General features: G+C 36.2%; 1 protein-coding gene and 1 non-coding gene across 4 annotated transcripts in view; both read left to right on the top strand.

Annotated features, from left to right (window-relative positions):
* PSMD1 (proteasome 26S subunit, non-ATPase 1) overlaps positions 1 to 23305 on the top strand; it is a 99854-nt gene that overhangs the window by 56966 nt on the left and 19583 nt on the right. For all 3 annotated transcript variants that reach the window (XM_069471136.1, XM_069471040.1, XM_069470949.1), the window contains 2 exons: positions 15189 to 15303; positions 20373 to 20489. In XM_069471136.1, coding sequence (XP_069327237.1) covers positions 15189 to 15303; positions 20373 to 20489 — 232 coding nt within the window. The remainder of the gene's footprint in view (positions 1 to 15188; positions 15304 to 20372; positions 20490 to 23305) is intronic.
* On the top strand, positions 10710 to 10871 carry LOC138388182 (U1 spliceosomal RNA). Its single transcript, XR_011234096.1, has one exon. It is a non-coding gene; the product is annotated as a U1 spliceosomal RNA (small nuclear RNA).

Here is a 23305-nt window from a genome sequence, read left to right as displayed (position 1 = left end):
GATATTATCTAGAGATTCTAGAGCTTTCATTCTATTAACATAAAGATTCTGCCCTGTTAGCCATATAGTGGTTTCCACAGTTCTGATTTCTAGTAGTGAAACAAGATTCTCATCCAGCTTTTATGCCTTTGCTGTGGAACACCATTAATTTTCTCTGGTTGCAACCTTATATAGAAGAGCATGGAAAAGTCTGAATTCTACATATATACATAGGTTTTAGCAGAAACTTTCTCCTGCTTATTTGTAAACAGATGGCTTCTGGGTTTAGGGGTTGATTCACTGACAGCTATTTTTCCACAGATTTTACATTGGGGAAAGTATATTATATGCAGTAAAAATATATTTTTGCTTTATTTCAGAAAATTGGTATATAAATCTTAATACTTATGCAATTTATGTTTTTTCGAAACTATAAGACTAGCTTAGTATTAGAACTTCAGCATTCTCAAGTTTACCTTTTAAAAAGATCACTATAGATAATTCATATTTTAAAATTATTAATATTGATCTGTGATGGTATTCGTGCCCCTTTTTTGTTTCAAATTTATATTTCTTATCTTGTGTTGAAAGTTATTAGAAAATATTTAGTTCATTTCAATTCTGCCAAGCACTTCAGATTTTATTTGGTATTTGCTGCTTTTTTTAAACTTAAAATTCAATATTTTAGAAAAAATTACTTGCTAAGAATTCTAGATGAAAGTAAATGAAATAATACTCAAGAATAATCAGCTATATTTTAATGTGCCAGAATTTCTAATCAGGAATATGAAAATATTTTAAAATACTGCTTTGTTCTGAATCACAATTTGGTATCTGTGCTTATGCAGGTAGAGGTCTGCAAAACAAACAATGTCAGATTGAAAATAGCAGCACCATTATATCCAAAGAAAAGACTTGTATGAAATAAACCTTTATTGGTTTGTGTTTATAGATAAAAATTTAAAAATATTCTTTAAGTATATTATAAAAATACCAAACATTATTATTGTAATGCTTTGCCAGTGTAACCTTTTTTTTTTTTTTTTGAGACAGAGTCTCACTCTGTTGCCTGGGCTAGAGTGAGTGCCGTGGCATCAGCCTAGCTCACAGCAACCTCAAACTCCTGGGCTTAAGCAATCCTAATGCCTCAGCCTCCCGAGTAGCTGGGACTACAGGCACGCGCCACCATGCCCGGCTAATTTTTTCTATATATATTTTTAGTTGGCCAGATAATTTCTTTCTATTTTTAGTAGAGACGGGGTCTCACTCTTGCTCAGGCTGGTCTTGAACTCCTGACCTCCAGCTATCCACCCGCCTCCGCCTCCCAGAGTGCTAGGATTATAGGCGTGAGCCACCGCGCCCGGCCCAGTATAACCTTTTCACTCAATATTCACTCATTTTTTTTTTTCCCCTCAACATATAAGAATAATTAAGATTGGTACTTGGTATTTTTGCATTTTCAGATTGGCTTAATGACTAAGTAACATAATAACTAATTAGAACAACTACTTATTTGGCAGTCTCAAGTTATTGGAAACATAGCTGAGAATCAGAAAGAAAGCAAAATAATAAATTAATAATTATATAAAAGGTTAAGTGAGTCTGTGAATTGGCAGATAACTAAAACTCTAAAAATCCTGTGCACTTTAGGTAGAATGTAGCATGTAAATACTCACTTCAAGTCTTTTTATTCTCCATACACACACACAGCCTTGGGCTCTCCCCCTTCTTTAATGCAAGTAGCATTTGCACGTGGCAATAAATCTAAATAGTAGAAAAGAATGTTCATTGACAAATTCACTTGAGACAGTTTTAACAAACACGTTTCCCTGCCTAATCCAGATTAAAGTAACAAAAGGTGAACAGCACTTTGACAATATAGCAAGCAGGGTCAACTGAAAAAAACAAATCAAGAATTTAAAAGTATAAACATACAGGTCTATGCAGAGTAGAGGCTTGTAGCCCTTATGTAACTCAGCCCTCCACAGCTTTATGTGGTATAATAATTCATAGAATAGTGATGACTTCTATGTGTTTAAGAAAAGGCTAAATTGTCTTTGTTCAACTATGTTTTGTATGCCAGGAAATATGAAATATATTATTTCCATCCAAAATGATAAGAAATATAAAAGTATGATTCTTAATGGTAGAGTAAGATTTCAAATATCTAGAAGCTTCATTTGTGTAGAATATTTCACTTCCCAAAAACTTCAGATAAATTAGCTCTTACTAAAGTAGCTTGAAGGTCAGATTCTGCCTCTAATCTGACTATAACCAAAAAACCTATTTGGTACATTTGTTTCTAAGATACTGAATTTTCTCCCTGATACCTTTTAAATTTATTGAACAGATTATATCTTTGACCTGAAAGGGCAGTCTAATGTCTCTTACAGGTCTAGAAAGACAACTTGAATAGCCAAGGACTTTTTTTTTTTTTTTTTCTTCTCCACATACTACCTATCAAAGACTAAACATTAAGGAATTTTTAGCATGATGGAGATTGTATCCATTACATATTCACTCATTTGTGAAGTATTTACTAAGTGCCGTATGCTTATGGAGATACAGTGATGAATGAGATAAACATTTTCTGCCCTCGTGTAATTTATAGTTTTATGGCAGATGCAAGCAAGTATATTGATACCTGTAATAGAGACATGGTAGAGCTAATACTAGCTAACTTCAGCGGGACCCACAGTGCAGCTCAAATATTTCTCAGCCACCTTTTTATTCATCTTTCTTATTCATCACTTTGACCAGATCAGTGAAAAAGCTAAAACTGTAAGAATAGCTATTCCAAACTTAATCTGTTCTCCTTAGACTCCTTCACTCACTGTCCCGAATAACTTTAATGTTTTATTTTAATGAAAGACAAATCTGATACAAGCTCCATCGCTTTTCACTGTCTGCTCCTCAAAATGTCTGTCTTTTCATCCATCCTATCATTCCTTGGGATTAGATTATCATTCTTTTCCACAACTGACTTCCACTTAGGTTCTTGATCCTAACTCTTTAATATATATAGATATAATCTCCTTTGCAATCTTGCTGAATAAGGTACTTCCTTTTTCTCACATAGAATACATGCCTTGAATATTCTCTCCCTCAAGCTCTAACGTCTTTCTGGCAGAGTGCTCTGGTTTCCAGATAATGAAAAAGAAGACCCTTCTTATACCATAGGTCCTCCTTCCTTCATTACCAAACTTTTTAAAAGGATTACCTATCTTTTTCTCTTCTTACCACCCGTAGTCTCTAACCCTTATAATCATATTTTTGTTCCCAACATTCTACTACAACAATGCTTGGAAAGTCACTAATTAATACCAGTTGTTGATTTTATGCAATATTCAGTAGTATTAACTAAGCATTTCTCCTTAAACTGATCCTCTCTTGGCTTCACATTATACCCCATCCGGGTTGTCTTTCTTATAGAATCTTTCCTGACTCTTCCTATACTCCCTTAATATGTAGATTCCCTCCCAGCTGTCCTCAGTTGTCTTCATCTTCCTTATTTTTCTCCTCTGTTTACTCTTATCATAGTTTCCATCAACTTGAAAAAAAACTCCTGAAACTCTGTTTCTAGTAGCCTGATGGCTATGACTCTGGTCATGAAACAAGATAAGCAACATACCTAAGACAAACTTGCTTAATTTTTCTGAGCTTTAATTTCTGTTTGTGTAAAAAGATGATGATGTAACCTGCTCTGCCTATTTCACAGCAGCATTTGACCCAGTAGATCATTTCCTCTTCCTCTCCCCTCACTAGCTGTTCCTCCTTAGTTTCCTTTGCTTGTTCTGTTTCATCTTCTCAACCTCTTAGTATGGGGGCTCCACTGGGACTCATTTTTTGGATCTCTTTTTCCCTCAGTATGCACTTGGTGATCTCATTCACTTTTATGGCTTTAAATACTATCTATATACTGAAACTCCTAAATTTGTATCTTTAGCCCAGACATTTCCTTCAAACTTCAGACTCCTATGTCCAGTTACCTAATCAGTATTTCTCTTAGATGTCAATGAAACATCTCAAACTCAAATTGTACAAAACTGAACTTCTGTTCTTTTTTTTTTTAATTGCAGATCTGCTCTTCTTTTAGTTTCTTTATCTCATTTAATGGCAGTTGTGTCCTTTGTGTCTCTTTGTCTCATACCCTATCACCCTGTATTTTCTCTATCAGGAAATTCTGTTGATTCTACCTTCAAAAGATACACCAATTTAAAACTCTTACCCCCCCCCCCCCCCCGCCCCACCACTACTACCACCAAGTCATCATCATATCTTGAGTGGATTTCCAAGGAAGCCCCCTAACTGGTTTTCCTTCTTCTACCTCAAACTCCTGGGCTCAAGTGATCCTCTTGCCTCACCTTCCCAAAGTGCTAGGATTACAGGCATGAGCCACCACACCTAGCCCAAAACTGATCCTTTTTAAACAAATCAAATCATATCATTCCTTTGCTCAAAATCCTCTGATAGTTCTTCATTTCACTCATGGTAACAACCAAAGTTCTTGTAACAGCCTATAAAACCCTGCATGATCTGACCCTTCATTACTTTTCTGACCCTTTCTTCAATTGCTCTTCCCCTTCCTCACGGCACTCAAACTATTGGCCGCCTTGTTGCTCATCAAACATGCCAGGTGTTGTTCCACCGCAGGACTTTTGTATGAGCTGTTTCATGTAAATAGCATACTCCTTCTCCAGATGACTGCTTGGCTTGCTTCCTCACTGCCTTCCTGTCTGGTGTGATATCAGCTTTTCATGGAAGCTTACCTTGACCACCCTAATTAATACTGCAATATGCCTTTCCCTCCTGGCTCTTCCAGTATCCCTTGCCTTGATCTACTGTTTTTTCTTCTCCTTAGTACTTTCACCTTTTTACTTGATCTCTTACTACCTTATCAGTTTTATTATTTATTGTCTGTTTCCTGCTAGAATGTAGTCTTCGTGTTTTTTGTTCACTAATGTCTTGGAGTTTATCCTGCTTAGAATTTGTTGAGCCATCTTCTCTTTCATCAAAATTTGGGAAGTTTTTCAAATGTTCTTTCTGCCTCTTTCTCTCTCTTTCCTCTCCCTCTGAGAATCCTATTACACATATGTTGGTATGCTTGATGGCATCCCACAGGCCTCTTAGGCTCTGTTCATTTTTCTTCGTTCTTTTCTCGTTCTGTTCCTCAGACTGAATAATCTCAATTGACCTATCTTCAGTTCACTAATTCTTCTACCTGTTCAACTTTGCTGTTGAACTCCTTGCAGTCAGTTTTTCATTTCAGTTACTATCCTTTAAGTTTCAAAATTTCTATTCAGTTTCTTTTTATAATTTCTACCTCTTTATTGATAATTCTCTATTTGGAGAGACATTGTTCTCCTGTTTCCTTTAGTTATTTGCACATGGTTTCCTTTAATTCTTTGAGTGTATTTAAGATAGTTGATGTAAGTCCAATGCCTAGGCGTCCTCAGGAATGATTTCTATTAATTTATTTTTTTCCTGTAATAAGCTGTACTTATTTCTTTGCATGCCTCATAATTTTTTGTTGAAAACTGGACATTTTGAGTATTGTAATATGGCAACTCAGGAAATCAGATTCTCTCCCGTTCCAGGGTTTTGTTATTGCTACCTGTTGTGAATTGTTTGATTAGGGACTTTGCTAAAGTATTTTATAAAGTCTGTACTCTTTGTCATGTATGGCCACTGAAGCCTGTGTTCTGTTAGCTTGGATGTCAACTGGTGTTTTGACAGAGTTTCCTTAAATACCAGGTGCCAAGAAAAGGAAAAAAAAAAAAAAGAAGAAATCCTCTCCCTGCCTTTGCGGATTAGCTCTGTTGGAGCATTCCTTCAAGCTGAGCCAGGTCTTAACTACTATGCGTTCGCCTTCACCTCCTGCTTGTGCAGAGCCTGAGGTGAAAGTGTAGGGTTTCCCAGGCCTTTCCTGAGCATGCATCCAACCTTGGCCACATGTTTGGTCTTCCCAATTTTATTGGTACACACAAGAGCTTTTAAAAGCCATTATTATTCCACATATTTCCTTTCTCAACCTCTTCTTTCCCAGGCCCTTCAGTCTGCCTATTGCTTGCCCTGTTATCCCTTGCCCTAGGCTGCTGTGGCCAGTACTTTTGCCTTTAAAATGTTTTCAGTAAATGCTGCCTGGAAAGCGCTCCAGCCCTGGGGACACTCTAAGACAGGTGAAACAAAGGCCAGCCATTGTGCTAGATGTTGAAACAAGCACATTTCTGCAAGAATAAGGTCTGTGTTGCTTCCTCCGGCATTAGCAGCTATACCAAGAGTACAGGCTGCTGTCTTCACTGTCGCGGCCAGTCTGGGGAGTAGGGGACAGTAGGTGGACAATTAAAAACACCACATGCTTTCTTACCACAATACAGCAGCTTCTTGATTAAGCTCTCTCCTGGTTGTTGTAAGTTTTTGACTGGATTACAGTGTGAAAGTTGATCTAGACAATTTTTGCCAGGTTGTTATTACAGAGGGCTACTCGTACTGTGTCTTTTGTCCGGAACGAAAGAATAAGATTTTTTTTAAAAAATAAGTGAAACTCTCTAGTACAAGCTGATGTCATGAAATGGTGGTGTCCTTTAATCAAAAGAATTCTTATACTCTATATAGTTAATGATCATAAAGAACGTAAATATCTTTTGGTGTAGATTTACTCAACTCTGCAAGCCTTCAGTAATCACTGTAAACAGCTATTAGAAACGGACTTGTATTATCAGAATACTTGCTTAAATGTCAGAAGTAAACTAAACTTTCTGAGAATCGAAGTTTATTTGTTTTTTGTTTTTTTTTTTTCCTTTGTTTGTTTGAGACAGAGTCTCACTCTGTCACCCTGGGTAGAGTGCAGTGGTATCACCATAGCTCAATGCAGCCTCACACTCCTGGGCTCAAGCGATCCTCCTGCCTCAGCCTCCCAAGGAGCTGGGACTACAGGTGTGTACCACCGCTCCTGGCTAATTTTTCTATTTTAAGTAGAGATGGGGTCTTGCTCTTGTTCAGGCTGGTCTCTAACTCCTGAGCTCCAGCCATCCTCCCCCCTCAGCCTCCCAGAGTGCTAGGATTACAGATGTGACCCACCGCCTACCCCGCCTGGCCTGTATTCATTATTATAAAATCACGAAAATACCAGTAAAGTCCTTAATAAACTGCAATTAGTTGATGGTAGCTTGTTCATACTATTATACAAGACCTTTCTTACTTTGCTCATTAGAAATGGATAGAGTTTACTAATAATGCTATAACTTTTTGAATATTACAGATTTCTCTAGGTCCAATATGCAATCCAAGATTTTTAGGAGCTATGTTTATTATGGTGACATAGCAATTTCTTTGTATAAAGTTTATGAATCTACTTTCTTCTCACATCTTCAAGATTCCCGCCTCCCCCGTTTTAGCAGGAATTACTGAAAGGAACTACTCTTTTTAGAAATGTATCAAAAGCTTGCCTGAAGCTATACTAATTTTTAGTTTTCTTAAGACCAGGAAAATAAAAAAGAAGTGTTATAGGTAGGCCTAAATTTGTGAAGTTTATGGTACGATCTGTGTAGCTTTGTTTTTTGCCTTTTTTTCCTCCCCCTGTGGTACATTATAAATAGTTGAGATTCAGAAAATATTAAACTGATAAAGTTAAAAGCTACAAATAGCAATAGCTTTAGGATGTGGAGTTACATGGGGAAAAAATATATTTGGACAAGAAAATTGTTTTCTTTCTGAGGTTTTTTCCTGAAAATGAATATTTTATTCATCTCTTTTGTATTGTGATGAATATAAAATTTTAAAAAGTACATTTCCCTCCCTTTTTAAACCTGTAATGGTATTCATTTTTTATTATTATAAGCTTTATAAACTAGCCAAAGAATAAAATAAAGGAGTGCAAGAAAAGTTGTTGAAATTCCCACATGTAGCTCCATTGTTGAAAACACACGCAGCTGGCAAATTTATAATTGTCTTAGTAAATATACTTTTAAATTCAACATATCAAAACATGTGGAAAAACTAAGTTATAGGTAACACATTCTATACTAATAAAATGGTTTACCAAATCTTGATTTCCTCCTGTTCTCCATCCCCCTCAAATAAAATCTGTTTTTCCTGTGAGTTGACCATTTCTAGACATTTTTCTAAATATGTTTATGGAGACATAGAAATGAGCTTTTATTGCTGATCAGGAATTAGTCATTTAAATAACTTGTAATAAATGATTCAGAGGTATTATAACAAACTAGAGGAATTATTTTGTGACATTATCTAGGAGACAAATGTTTATGTAGAAAAGCTAAGATTTACGGAGTGTCAAAATTATCAAAAATAACTGAAAGACTAAGGGACTGTTATTAAATGTATTTAATATTGTTATTTAATAATGTCGTTAAATGTATTTAATGTGTTTTCTTTTATCTGTAGATTCTCTCTTCGTCTCTTGCCTTGCTCTCTCTTTTTTTCTTTCTCTTTTTCTCCTTGCAGTTTACTTGTTGAAGAAACCAGATCATTATTCCTGTTTAGTTTCCCACAGTATGGATTTTGCTGATAGCATATCTGTGTGTAGTTTAAGGTGTTGTTTGGTCATCTGTATTTCCTATAAATTGATAGTTGGATCTAGAAGCTTGATGACATTCAGGGTATTTTTGAGGGACAGGGCTGGCAATACACATAAGGTCTAATTATTTCTCTTTTTATGATGTTAGCAATCATTGTTAATCATGCTGAGATCCATTAATTTATTACAAGTTGCAAAATGGTGATATAATTTTATCATTCCTTTATTTATTGTTACTTTAAAAAAATTTTATGTATACATACATCATATGTCTACGTGTGTGTACAGAGATTAACGTGCAGAAATTTTGCTTTCGGTGATTGTTTGCATTCCAATCATTGCTGAGAAAGTTTTTTTTGTCCTTTTAGAGCTGCCTGCTGAAACATTGAAGTAAACATATAAGAATATTACGGTTTTATTGTACTCTTGAAAAGATTAAATGTCTAAGCTAAATTATTAAAGAATTTTTCATTCCTTGTCTTAATACTTGTTTTTTCTAAAGAATATATCAGAGTTGGAACTGTCACTAGACTGAGAACCTGACAGGTTTTTTTAATATGCTTTTGAATTTATAGCCCTCACAACCTATCTCTATCTTTATTGCAGTCACCTAGGTAAAGCTCTGCATTAGGCTCCCAGTATTTATGTTCCTAGGCAAAATTTTTTCTAAAGCTCCTGAAATTGTTAATGCCCTTTGGAAAACAAAACCTAAGTCTAAGTTCTGTCTCTCCTTTCAGATTTTTCTACTAAAGAAAAGAACTTGAGTTTTGTGATTGGTTTAAGAATAGTATATACAATATCTTTTATTTATTCTAAATATAATACTTTTTTAACAAGTGGAGATCATAATATAAATGAAGTTTTATGATTTTAGGATAAGCTCTTTCCTATGAGTCAGTTTTCCCTGGAATATCCTGCCTTTGCTGCAGCCAAGGGGCAGGTTGCTAAGTATTCTGTCTGCCATTAGCTCCCTAAAAAGTTGATGAGGAAACCTAGAGGTCAAAACCCTAAATAAAACCAGCTTTCTGGGTTTAATATCCAACTTGTTTTATGTTGTTTTGAGTGAACCTTTGGTCATGAGTTACCGTACCTTTTTAAAAAATAAGAGCCCAGAACGTGGCATGGTGGCTCATGCCTATAATCCCAGCACTTTGGGAAGCCCAGGCAGGAGGATCACACGAGGCCAGGAGTTCAAGATCAGTCCGGGCAACATAGCAAGATCCTGTCTCTACAAAAAATTTAAAAATTAGCTGGACATAATGGTGTGCACCTGTAGTCCCAGCTACTTGAGAGGCTGAGGTGAGAGGATGGCTTGAGCCCAGGAGGTTGAGGCTGCCGTAAGCTATGACCATGCCACTGCACTCCAGCCCAGGCGACAGAATGAGACCCTATCTCTAATAATAAGAGCCCAAACTGCAACATATTAGTAGCCAAATTTCTGGTTCTGATCCAAAGCCAATTTCTGATTATACTAGATATCAGTGATGATAGTATAGTATTTTACTCTACCACACCACCAACTCTTGCCACTGTGCATAAGGAGGAACGGGTATTGTTTTATGGATAAGGCAGTTAAGGCTTAGAGAGATTTAGTGATTTGTCTCCCTGCTAATAAATGGCTGCACTAGATTTGGAATCCAGGTCTTTTTTATTCTAAACCCATGTTCTCTTTAGCACAACAAACTGAAGAGATGGAAGACAGACAGATCATTTAAGGAATCATTTTATTATTTCCAGTGAGAGGTGATCAGGGACCTTATTTCTGGAAACAAATAAGATTTAAGGGTTTTACTTGACTTGGTGGCCGATTAGACGTGAGGGAAAAGAATGATTAAAGATGTGGGTTTCCTAGGTGTGTTGATGAATGGTCATGTGGGGAGGACAGGCAGTTTAGGGGTGCAGTGCCCTTCTTTATTCCTTTCTGTGTGGGATTTTTTATGTTGACTGAGGTGTTTGTGGTATATTTGGTTAAAGACATCCAGTAGGCACTCGGAAATTCAGGTTGCTGCTCAGTTTATTCGGAATTGTTTTTAAGAAGTACAGGGAAGTTAAACAGGGAAGGGTATGTTCTTAATTCCTGTGTATTGTGTGAATCCTCTGATGCTGTGGCACTTATCTAATGAGAATTATAAACTGGTAATTCTACCAAGGGACTATCCTGAAGTTTTGTAGCCTCAAAAATTCCCTTCGAATACTTAGCTAGTGTGTTGGATTCCGTAGTCACAAAGGTGGTTTTCCCAGGGTGCGGTTTGTCCATTGCTACGGGCTTGCTGGCCCCGTTGATTTCTCCAAATGTGGGAAACTTCACTGCATAATTTGTGGTATTAGGGGACCACTTTCATGCAGTCCTCTGGGGAGGGCAGAAATTCCCTTTGTGACGGCCAGGCTTGGAACAGTGTTTCTGCCTATATGCATATATTGCTGTATTTTTCCTCCTTTAGTAAAGATAGATTAGAGTGGGGAAAGAAAGACATCATATTCTTGAAAGCATCGTGATTTATGAATATGATTTAATGTTGAAGTTGCACAAAATATTCAATAAAGAAACAGTAGTTAAAAGCCAGTGTGTTGAAAGAAAAGAATTCATATGTGCAGTTGATGGTTGGATGATATAGTAGTGACTTGTGCTCATGCCCTTGCACAGTTAGTTCCTTCTCTGTGGAAGGTTTGTACAAATAGTAACATTGGCAAGATGACTGTTAGCTACAAGCCAAGAAATTTTATTGAAACAACAAATCAGAACTCAGTTACCTTATTCAGTGTGTGTTTCATTTTTTAAAGCAGAAAATTACAAATTCTTTTTTTTTGTTGTTGTTGAGACAGAGTCTCACTTTGTTGCCCAGGCTAGAGTGAGTGCCGTGGCGTCAGCTTAGCTCACAGCAACCTCAGACTCCTCGGCTTAAGCGATCCTACTGCCTCAGCCTCCCGAGTAGCTGGGACTACAGGCATGCGCCACCATGCCCGGCTAATTTTTTCTATATAGATTTTTAGTTGTCCATATAATGTCTTTCTATTTTTAGTAGAGACGGGATCTCGCTCTTGCTCAGGCTGGTCTCAAACTCCTGACCTTGAGCAATCCACACGCCTCGGCCTCCCAGAGTGCTAGGATTACAGGCGTGAGCCACTGCGCCCGGCCCACAAATTCTTTTTATTAAAACTGAATTATATACTTGGGATTAAAGTAATGTTTTTACTTGTTGCTGCTTATAATATTGTACCTCAGGATGAACCACAGGTGTAGCAATACTTAAGAGCAATGAGGTTGGTTTTTTTTTTTTTTTTTTCATTTTCTTTTACATGATAACTATATAAATTAGCTTTTAAAACCTCAGGGGATATATTCCCTCATTTTATATTTAAAGATTAGACTCCCAAAATTATGTGTGTCTGCATTTTGAGAGAGGAGACAGATCCAAAAAAAGATTTAGAACCACTGAATCTAATCATTGGCAGATAGTTACATACTAAGTACTGAAAGAGCCTAAACCAATACCCAGGCTTTGCAGTTTTTGAAGCTATTTCACATCCATTATCTTATTATTCTTCAGAACAACTAGCCTGCTAGGGCAGATATACCCATAAGGCATACCTGTGCTGAACCAAGCTCTTGCATGGATGGGCTTTAACATTCTAGAATTAGGAAGCAGACTAAACAGATTATAGTATGAACAGCGGCAGGGAATAGAAAAGGGTAGAACCTGGGAGGGATAGTGAGTAACACACTGACTGGTATTGGAGTTTGGAATTGGTATAGTAAAGGGAAGTTTGAAAAGAAGGTTGAGTACCATCATTAGAAAACTTGATACCTGCCATGCTCCTAAATAGTTATTGTGCCAGTGGTCCTGATTTTTTATTCCTAATGTTGTCTTCCATTATTCCTCTACACAAAATCAATATGGTTTATCTACTAACATTTCCTCAAGCTTCTCACATTCCAGTGTCCATACCTTTGCCCGCAACATTTATCCTTCTCTTATCAGAATAGTGCCCATCCTTCAAGTCCCAGAGCAGACCTCACCTGTGAGGCCTTCCCTAGCCCTTTATGTGGTCCTCCTACTCCAGACATCAGAACACCTAAATAAAATTAAAAGACACTTAATTAGCCTTATGAAGTAATACTCACAAGTATGTTCATTCTCCCTGGTTTTGATTATCTTGCTGAATTATAAATTTAAGGGGGAGGGGGAGCACGAGAGGGCTTGGTATATTTTCCAGTGCCATTAGGCCTTGAACCTAGTAGAAAATACTTACTGGTGAAGTCTCCAAGTATAAATTTAGTTTCGCTCTCTTTGTCCTTACTAAGTAATAAAAATTATTTTATCTATAGTACCTAGCTAACACTGTGCTAATAATTTATGAGAGGTAAAAAATACAGAAGATTTGAATGATAGGTCTACTTTTAGTTAAAAAAATAATATATATATTTACATATATATTTTTATATATATGGTTTTATTGGTAATCAGGTGGCAAAATACTTCAGTTTGTCAGAGGATTTGGCTACCAGGTTATGGAAAGAGCTTTTAAGTTCTTAGCCTAATAGGAATGAAAATAAAGTTAAATGATCGTGTCAACTATAGGTTGTAGAATAACTTTCCAACAACCTCTTTGGTGTAATATCACTTTATATTTCATTTTTATTTCATAGGAATGTTACTCATTGAAGAAAAGTTGCCCTCTAATAATGGGCGTTGGTTTAAACCTGTGATAATTGGTTCATTTTTTAAAACCATAGAATTGTACTGTTGGAACAGACCTTACAGAACTTCTAGTCCCATTCCTTCTTTTTTCAGATGAGGCAAGGAACCATGGAATGTTTGGTTAATTGAACTTTGTCGAAATTGGCCTAGCTATTTAGAGACAAAACAGGAACTAGAACATGAGTTTTAGACTTCATGGTTTCCTCTTATATAACTTATTTTTCTCAGTATGGATTAACTGAAAGCATATATGTTATTATTGTATTTTCGGTTATTTGCTCATTTTTTATATTATTCCTGAAAAATAGTCAAGAAAAATCTATCTCCAGCTGGGCATGGTGGCTCACACCTATAATCCCACCACTTTAGGTGACTGAGGTGGAAGAATCACTCAGGCCAGGAGTTGGAGACCAGGCTGGGCAAGATAGTGAGACCCCATCTCTACAAAAAATAAAGAAATTAGCTGGACATGGTGGTGCATGCCTGTAGTCGCGGCCACTTGGGAGGCTGAGGCAGGAGGATCGCTTGAGCCCAGGCATTGGAGGTTACAGTGAGCTATGATGACACCACTGTACACTACCCAGGGAGACAGAGCGAGACTCTGTCTCAAAAAAAAAAAAAAAAAAAAAGGAAGACATCTGTTGTACAGAACAAGCAAGATCCCGTCTCAAAAAAAAAAAAAAAAAATCTATCTCAAATTACAGAGAAAAAAATCTAAGTGACTTGCCTAATGTCACATAACTAACAAATTAGCAAAACTAGAACTAGCACCCAGATCTTCCATTTTCTAGTACATTCCTTTTTTTCTGACACCATACTATTTTTCTGCATTGTTGGCATTAGTATTACCTCCAAATTATTCATACAAGAAAGTGTAATCAAACTGAGAACATTTTCAAGAAAAAATGATAGACTTCTGTTGTAGGGGGAAATAATCCAACCTTCTCTTATAGCAAAATTTCATTTTAATAGATAATAGTTTTCATAAACTTGGCTCTATTCCATTTGAAATTTGAATTTATCATGCACTAGAGTTTGAGGGTAGAGGGCAATTCCAATATAAAACTGTGGATTTGAATTGGTTTGGGTAACAACTACTTTCACTCATAACAGGATGGTCTTTTAAAAAAAAAACTTTTTATTGAAGTTTAACATATATCCAAAAATGTGCACAAAATCATTAGCCTACAGCTTGATGAATTTTCACAACTACATACACCTATGTAACTAATACCCAGTTCAAGGTCATAACATTACCATTACTAGCCTTCCAGAAGCTCTCCTTATACTCTTCTGGTTACTGCCCCAGTCCTCTTGCTCCTCAAGGATAGCTACTATACCATGATAGTCCTTTAAACAGTGAAATCAGGTACTTCATTAGTCAAGTTTGTCCTGTTTTTTCTTTGCTGTAAACATGGGGAGGATGAAGAAGAACAACTTCTTTTACTTCTTATCAATGCAAAAATAATTGCTGAAGGAAAAAAAAATTTTTTTCCTCATTATCAAGACTTATTTGCTGATTTAATATTCAACTAAAGTAATACTGGGGGATTTAAATCTTTCATGCAGCTTTAGAAACACCCACGAGTCACTTTAAATGACTTTTGTCTTTTGGAACAAAATGCAGAGTGACCAGGAACTAGAAAGATGGATGCAGAGCAGTGTGCTGTCCCCCGTGTGGCTGTTGCATGCCATGGAGGAGGCACAAGACAGTCACTGGAATTTAGGGCTATGGTTGAGGCGTCACTAACAGGACCCTTTTTCTTTGCATACATTCTCTGAATATTGGAGGTAGATTTCTTGTTCTATCATTATTAATTAGAATTCTGTGGGAAAGTTTTAATTCTACAGTTTATATGTTAAATACTCTTGTTTCCCATTACTTAAAAAAAGAAAACTCAGTTAAAATTCTTCCATCTTGATCTAAAATATGTTCCCATAACACTGTCTTATTTTTTGTTTCTTGTCAGGACCCCTGAACAGTGTCCAAGTGTTGTTTCTTTGTTGTCAGAGAGTTACAACCCTCATGTGCGCTATGGAGCTGCAATGGCCCTGGGGATCTGCTGTGCTGGTACAGGAAACAAGGTAAAACCCAAAGCCGGTGGGATCAGTTCTTTCTTGGCACCACAGTTTTCCCTCGCAGAAGAGTTTATGTAACAGCTGTAAAAACACAAGTGTAGTGTGAGCTATAAGACTCACAGAGCTTCCCAGTATTCTCTCACTTTACTATGCCGGATTGCCCAAAGCTGCTTACGAACAAACCATCACATTACATGGATGGCCGTAACTGAAGCAATGCTGTTGAATTTCTTTTAGAAATCATTGATTTCTTTTAAAAATAAAATAAAATATTAATAGTTTTTTCTTTAAGGAAACAACTCCAGTCATTATAAATGGTTATTTTATATGTTTGATTTGTCTAATTAGTATTATAGAAACTAAGATTCTCATCTGAAGCCACCAAAATCTGTTCATTTGGTAACATTTCTATTTGAAGCAAACCACTTACGTGCTATTTGCCTGTTTTCTCATCTCTAATCTTGAGGGGTAACCTGGTATTTGTTAAGCCCTCAAAAGTTACAAAATAAAGAGCTGAGTTAGGCAAGATGATGATCTGAAAACATAATTCATTTTCAGATTCATAAAGAAATGTGCTATTGCTTAAATAACAAGTATTCTTGATTCATAGCAATGACATAGTCATCACACTTGGACTCTCATGCACAAGCCTCGGCCACCTCCTAGAGGCAGGCCTTTCTTTTAACAAAGTTTTGTGTGTGTGTGTGTGTGTGTGTGTGTGTGTGTGTGTGTTTAGGAGAACATGGCTATGCTTCCAGTGTCTTTACATCAGAGAGAAAGGAGTCACTTTTTTATCATCTGTTGTTCAAACTCAAAACAGAACATAGTTGTAAGTTTATGGATTGATTCCAGGAATCTAAATTTTACTTTGCTTAACTTTTTCTCTAATAAAAGGTATTGGTATTGGATACAAATAACATTTTCCAGTCACATAAAACATTATTGAAGCTGGGAATAAAAATAGGTGTTTTTTTGGCCTGGCGCAGTGGCTCACACCTGTAATCCTAGCACTCTGGGAGGCCGAGGCGGGTGGATCGTTTGAGCTCAGGAGTTCGAGACTAGCCTGAGCAAGAGCGAGACCCCATCTCTACTAAAAATAGAAAGAAATTATATGGGCAGCTAAAAATATATAGAAAAGATTAGCTGGGCATGGTGGCCCATGCCTGTAGTCCCAGCTACTCGAGAGACTGAGGCAGAAGGATCACTTAAGTCCAGGAGTTTGAGGTTGCTGTGAGCTAGGCTGACGCCACGGCACTCTAGCCTGGACAACAGAGTGAGACTCTGTCTCAAAAAAAAAAAAAAAAAATAGGTGTTTTCACTACATGTGGCAAGAGCTGGTTAAAAATGTATAGAGAGATATCCCCTTCTAATATTTCATACTATTCTGTCTCCTTCTCTTCATATTTTTCTTCATAGCACCTGACATATTTTATACCTATTTTGTTTATTGTCTGTCTCCCCTCTGCTGAAATATAAAGTCCCTGAGACAAAATGTTCACTATAAGAACCTAAAATCAAACCTGGCACATAGGTTTTCAGTAAATATTTACTGTATGAATAATGGATGGCAAGACCATTTAAGGATACCATGGACATGGTCTCTGTCCTCACAGTTTTGTTTTAAATGTTTGACTTCTTTTGAGAGACAATTGCTTACATGAGAATATATCTTTAGTTTTACTAGAGATGGCATTGGATATATAAGTTGCAATTTATAGAAATTGCCTTAATTTTTTTAAATCAAGGACACATGTATTCTATAAACAAAGGACGAATATAGTTGGATGTTTTACTAAGTATTTGCCCCCTCAGGTCTTTAATATCAGGCCTCATAAATTAAATGTAAATTAGATTTTTTTTCCTTTCCAGATTATTCTATACTTAATATGATATCTAGGAGCAAATGTTCTTTGAAACATGGCACCTGACAAGTTAATTCAATGAGAAAATTTTATTACTCATATTAAACAAGTCTGCTTTTTTTTCTAGACAATTTTTGTGATCTAGGTATCAGTACCTATCTAACTAAGGTTTGATGCTTTGTTTTTTTTTATTTCTTAAAAATCCAAAACATCTGTTTATTTCTAAAGTATACCTTTGAGGTTATATTATTATACATAGCTCAGAGGCCAAGTTACTGTCTTTTAACTTATAAGTTGGAAATTTCGTTATATTTTTATCATGACTTCATAAAGAATATTGACAATGTGTGTTTGAAAAATATACTCCTCTGCACAACATCATTACATTTTTCAGTAAAATGGAGAGAAAAAAATACACATATCTTGTATGTGTATTATCTGTTAATAGCTATTATATATTTTCAAAATATATAAGTAAATTTACATGTGGAGGAGTCTAAAGTCATTTTCCAAAAAAGGATTCTTCTTTTCCTTGGTCTTGGAACGAAGAATACTTGAGAAATGACATACTGAATTAAGAAATGTTTGATCATTGTAAACCCATTTCTCTCTTCTTCCCAGATTTATACCTACCTGAGGATCTTGTAAGGGACGTTGTGTTATAAAGTGGCACTTCCCAAACATCCTGCAGGGTGTTAATAGAAGTTGTGTGGGCAAAAGAGTTCTTGGTCAAATACAAGAGACAAATGCTGACTTAAAGTTTAAGTGCTTTCTTTATCTAAGGCGTCCTAGAGCCTTTGTTATGATATGCACATTCCTAGAGCCTTTGATACAATATATACATTTGAATCTGCAAGAGGTGGTGATACATAGTATGCAGGAAGTCCTAAACTTATTTAACAAAAGAGTTCTTTTTGCATAGAACTGATATTCTGAAAAATATGATATTGGGGAAATACGAATAAACATTTTAGAAAATCCCATCTCATGTTGTCTTGGGAAATGCAACCATGAAATTAATTCTAGTCTATTTGATTTAATATGTTTTGCCATTCTACTAGCAAGTGGAATCTTTTGTTTTGGGAGTTTTCTTTCTTTTTTTTGTTTTGATTTAATTTTTAAAATTGGGTCTTATAAAATCATCTAAGAAATTATCTTACCTACCCAATATTTGAAGGAAGTTGAATACATAATATAGATTTTGGAGTCAGACTGGCCTGGGTTTGCTACTTACTTGACTTTGGACAAGTTATTTAACCTTTCTAACTCTAAGTTTCTTTGTTTATAAAGATTGTTTTGAGTTAGTTGCTGTTGGGTTTTTTGTTTGTTTGTTTTAGGATTAAGAGAATTGAATGGGATAACATAAAAAATACCTAGTACTATGTCTGAAAAATAATAGATGCTTATCAACTGTTAATTCCATTTTTTCTTAATTTCTTTATGACCTCTTTTATCTTTATAGAGGAGCATTGAGGTTCCTTTTCACTTACCTTCAATTATATTGAAATTTAAATAGGCCCTACCCAGTTCCAAACTATTGCATTCAAGTAGTTGTAAATTAACTTACTACTACACTGTTGGATGAAAATATTGACTTAGAGTGACACTGACTACAGTCATGGGTCATTTAAGGACAAGGACACATTCTGAGAAATGCATCATTAGGCAGTTTCATGGTTGCCCAAACATCATAGAATGTAGTTACACAAACCTAGATGGTATAGCCTACTACACACCTAGGCTGTGTGATACAGCCTTATTGCTCCTAGGCTACAAACCTGTACAGCATATTACTGTAAAGAATACTGTAGGCAACTGTAACACAATGGTAAGTATTTGTGTATCTAAGCACAGAAAAGGTACAGTAAAAAGAAAGTATAAAAGATTAAAAATTGGTTTGCCTGTATAGGGCATTTACCATGAATGGAGCTTGTAGGACTGGAAGTTGGTCTGGGTGAGTCAGTTAGTAAGTAGTGAGTGAATGTGAAGGCCTAGGATGTTGCTGTATACATTATAAACAATGTACGCTTAGGCTGCACTAAATTTATTTTAAAAATTTTTCTTTCTTCAATAGTAAACTGTTACCTTGCTGTAACTTTTTTATCTTATAAACTTTTTAAGCTTTTCTTTGAGACAGTCTTGCTCTGTTGCCCAGGCTAGAGTACAGTGGCATCATCATAGCTCACTGCAACCTCAAACTCTTGGGCTCAAGGGATCCTCCTGAATCAGCCTCCTAAGTAGCTAGAACTACAGGTGTGTGCCACCACACCCAGCTAATTTTTCTGTTTTTAGTAGAGATAGGGTCTTACTCTTGTTTGGGCTGGTCTCAAACTCCTGAGCTGAAGTGATCCTCCCGCTTCGGCCTCCCAGAGTGCTAGGATTACAGGCGTGAGCCACCACACCCGGCCTAATTTTTTAAACTTTCTGTCTCTTTTGTAATAACACTTAGCTTAAAACACAAACCATTGTACCATTGTACACAAATATTTTTTTTCCTTATATTCTTATTATATAAGCTTTTTTCTATTTTCTTTCTTTCTTTTTATTTTTTGAAGTTTTTTGTTAAAAACTAAAATACAGGCCGGGCGCGGTGGCTCACGCCTGTAATCCTAGCACTCTGGGAGGCCGAGGCGGGTGGATCGCTCAAGGTCAGGAGTTCAAGACCAGCCTGAGCAAGAGTGAGACCCTGTCTCTACTAAAAAAAAAATAGAAAGAAATTATCTGGCCAACTAAAATATATATAGAAAAAATTAGCCGGGCATGGTGGCACATGCCTGTAGTCCTAGCTACTCGGGAGGCTGAGGCGGTAGGATTGCTTAAGCCCAGGAGTTTGAGGTTGCTGTGAGCTAGGCTGACGCCACGGCACTCACTCTAGCCCGGGCAACAAAGCGAGACACTGTCTCAAAAAAAAAAAAAAAAACTAAAATACAAACACATTAGCCTAGGCCTATATGGGGTCAGGATCATCAAGGCATTACTAAGCATTTTGGGGGACAAATAGGTGACAGCAAAAAGGATTTTAAAAAATTTAAAGAATGAAGACATTATTAGATGATAGGAATTTTCTAGCTCCATTATAATCTTATGGGACCACCCTCATATATGCAGTCTGTTGTCAACCAAAATGTCATTATGAGGCACATGATTGTAATTTGAAAATCCAGCTATATCAACCTGATTTAAAGTTGTTTTTTTTTTTTTTAATTCTTTCAGGAAGCTATTAATTTGCTAGAACCCATGACAAATGACCCTGTGAACTACGTGAGGCAAGGGGCACTGATAGCTTCAGCTCTCATCATGATCCAGCAGACTGAAATCACTTGTCCAAAGGTGAGCAAACAAAGAAATTCTCTGGAAGGGAGCCGGTTTGGGCTTTTCTTTATTAACTTATCTTCTTTGAGGACATTTTTACTTCAGATATGGAGAACACTGAAGTCACAGAAAGTATAGCATTTTGGGGGGTTGAGAGAATGGAAAAGCTTTAAATATATATATATAATGCTCTTTAAATGTATTTTTTTAATAGACTGTGATCACTTTTTAAATTTAAGTATGTAGCCATGCTTAAACTCTCGGGATGGTAAAATCATAAAATCTAATTTTTTTGCCTTCCGCAGACCTTTTAAAATTTATTTAGCAGTTCCTCTGATACAGGATGCAAACTCAGACAGCCCATGGCTTTTTTAATCTATCCTTCTAAGGTAATAAAAAGTCCTGCAGTCAATTTATATCATACATACAGTCTCAGTTTAGAAATGAGTATGTCCACATTCTTTGTTGGAATGTCTTTGCCCTCCTGGGCAATCATCTTGGGCAGGATTTCAAATGATTCTAGGATGTTTTTTCTTCCCACTTGACCTACATTTACTCCACAGAAACACTCCTGCATATTTTGCCCTTCTTGTGGATAGGGAATATATAGGCTGTCAGTTCTAGTACCTCAGCTGATAGCTAATGCCTCTCATGTGTCAGATGTCGGAGCACAGTGACCCCTGATCGTATTGAACACTCCAAGTGGTCCCTCTGAAGCCCCTTTCTCTAGGCTTGGAGCAAGGGGAAAAGACTCACACCCCAACTTTCCCAAAGAGATCCTCTTCACATATCCTTCACAATCCATATCTACCCCGTTGTTGACTTAGTAATAGATTTTGAGGCACCTAATTTAAAATTTCCTCATGACAGTCTCTCAGTCCTCATGTTGTTAATGTTTGATATCTAACATATCTTGACATTTCACCCAAAATTTCTCATTCTGTTGAGAAACAGAAACTGCATATATCTTATTTACGTGTACTAAAATTACTGTGTTTTATATATTAATAAACATCTATAGCTTATGCAATAATTTCAAATCTTTTTATTCTTTTTTGTTTTTTGAGGCAGAGTCTCGCTCTGTCTCCTGGGCTACAGTGCTGCAGCATCAGCCTAGCTCATAGCAACCTCAAACTCCTGGGCTCAAGCAATTCTCCTGCCTCAGCCTCCCGAGTAGCTGGGATTACAGGCGTGTACCACCACACCCGGCTAATTTTTCTATTTTTAGGAGAGACAGAGTCTTGCTCTTGCTCTTGCTCTTGCTCTTGCTCAGGCTGGTCTTGAACTCCTGACCTCAAGTGATCCTCTCACCTCGGTCTCCCAGAGGCATGAGCTGGGATTACAGGCGTGAGCCATTGCGCCCAGCCCAGATCTTTTTATTCTTGGCTTAAAGTTAGGGCATTTAGCATCCTTCTATTAATTCTGCTCATATATGGAAAGTAATCAAAAACTTGACAACAGAAAATTATTGACTTTCTGTCTTCTGCCTCATCGAGCAGATATGGAACACTACCCTCATTTTCAGGAAAGTAGATTTGGGAGGGTGGAAAAAAAAATTTTCAGAACTCGAGTCATTGATTATTCATTCTAATTTTATAGAGTTTTGTTTAATAAATTTCAGTTTATAAGCAGTTGCTATCATTTTTGTTTCATTTATCCAGTGCTTCTCTCTCTCCCTTTTCTCTCTGTGTCTCAAAATCATTTCTAAGACTTCCAAAAATTATATATTGCAAAGATAGAATCTGACTTCTCATCCTGTTTTTATAATACATTACTTAGTAAATGACATCTTCTAGAATATAAACATCTTTCCAAACAGACCACATTTCTTTTTCTTTTTCTTTTCTTTTTTTTTTTTTTTAAGTATAACAGCTATCATATAAGTAGCTTTTACATCTTTTATTTCTGCTTTTGATCTTCAACTGAGCTTTTGGAGGTTCTCCAACTGAGTAATGTCATTAAAGAAGTAAGTTTAGGCTATGGAATGTACCTCCTCTAACAGTAATATATAGATATTTATTCACTTTGACCTCACATGTTGCTTTCATGTGACTTGTATTATCAACAAGACAAATGTTTTACCATCTTCCCATCCTCTGATGTAGGAATTTATTGATTTTACAATCATAACCTCTGTAACAACAATGGCAGAGTCCTTTGGGGGTAGGTTGGGTAGCTTAAAAAAACATTCAATTGTAATAAGTTTTCTATTTAGAAAAAGTAAAAAAAATGCAGCAATTTAAATAGTAATTTTTAATCATTCCAAGAAGTATGGTTGAACTAAATCTTAGTAAATACATGGGCAAACTGCCATCTTCAGTTTGTATCAGAATCTTGGATTCTGAATAATTCTTGATTAAGTATATTAAAATGAAGTTATAGCTAGCAACCATTGCCATTTTTATAAATTGGTGGGCAAATGTCAGTGTGTACACCACTGACTACAAAAGCAAAACTATATATGGTGGTGTAAAACTCAAAAATTCTTTCAGGAAACACTACCCCTTAAAGTGAAGTTGTTACTCAACTTATAAATTCTTAAAAGTATAAGTCTATTTCATTGTCTTCTGTTATTAAGCAAATAATAAAGAACTTTGTAGACTACAGTTTATACCATAATCTTTCCTTAATCTGATAATTGTCAGCAAAACAACATTAATATTCTTGGGGTGGCATATGATATTTTCCCCCCAAAAAAGCTGTTAATAAAAACTGAAGAGGAATAAATTCTTAAGGATACAGAGTCCTAGTTGGAAGGTTGCAAACAGTCCATGAAATAAGGTGTAAACAGCTTGAAAGCAAAGATCAAATGTTAATTTCATCAAGAATTATAA

This window comes from Eulemur rufifrons, chromosome 1 (genome assembly GCF_041146395.1).
Source record: "Eulemur rufifrons isolate Redbay chromosome 1, OSU_ERuf_1, whole genome shotgun sequence".
Classification (NCBI taxonomy): domain Eukaryota; kingdom Metazoa; phylum Chordata; class Mammalia; order Primates; family Lemuridae; genus Eulemur; species Eulemur rufifrons.
The sequence above is the reverse complement of the archived record's forward strand: the minus strand, read 5'-3'. Positions and strand labels throughout refer to the sequence as shown.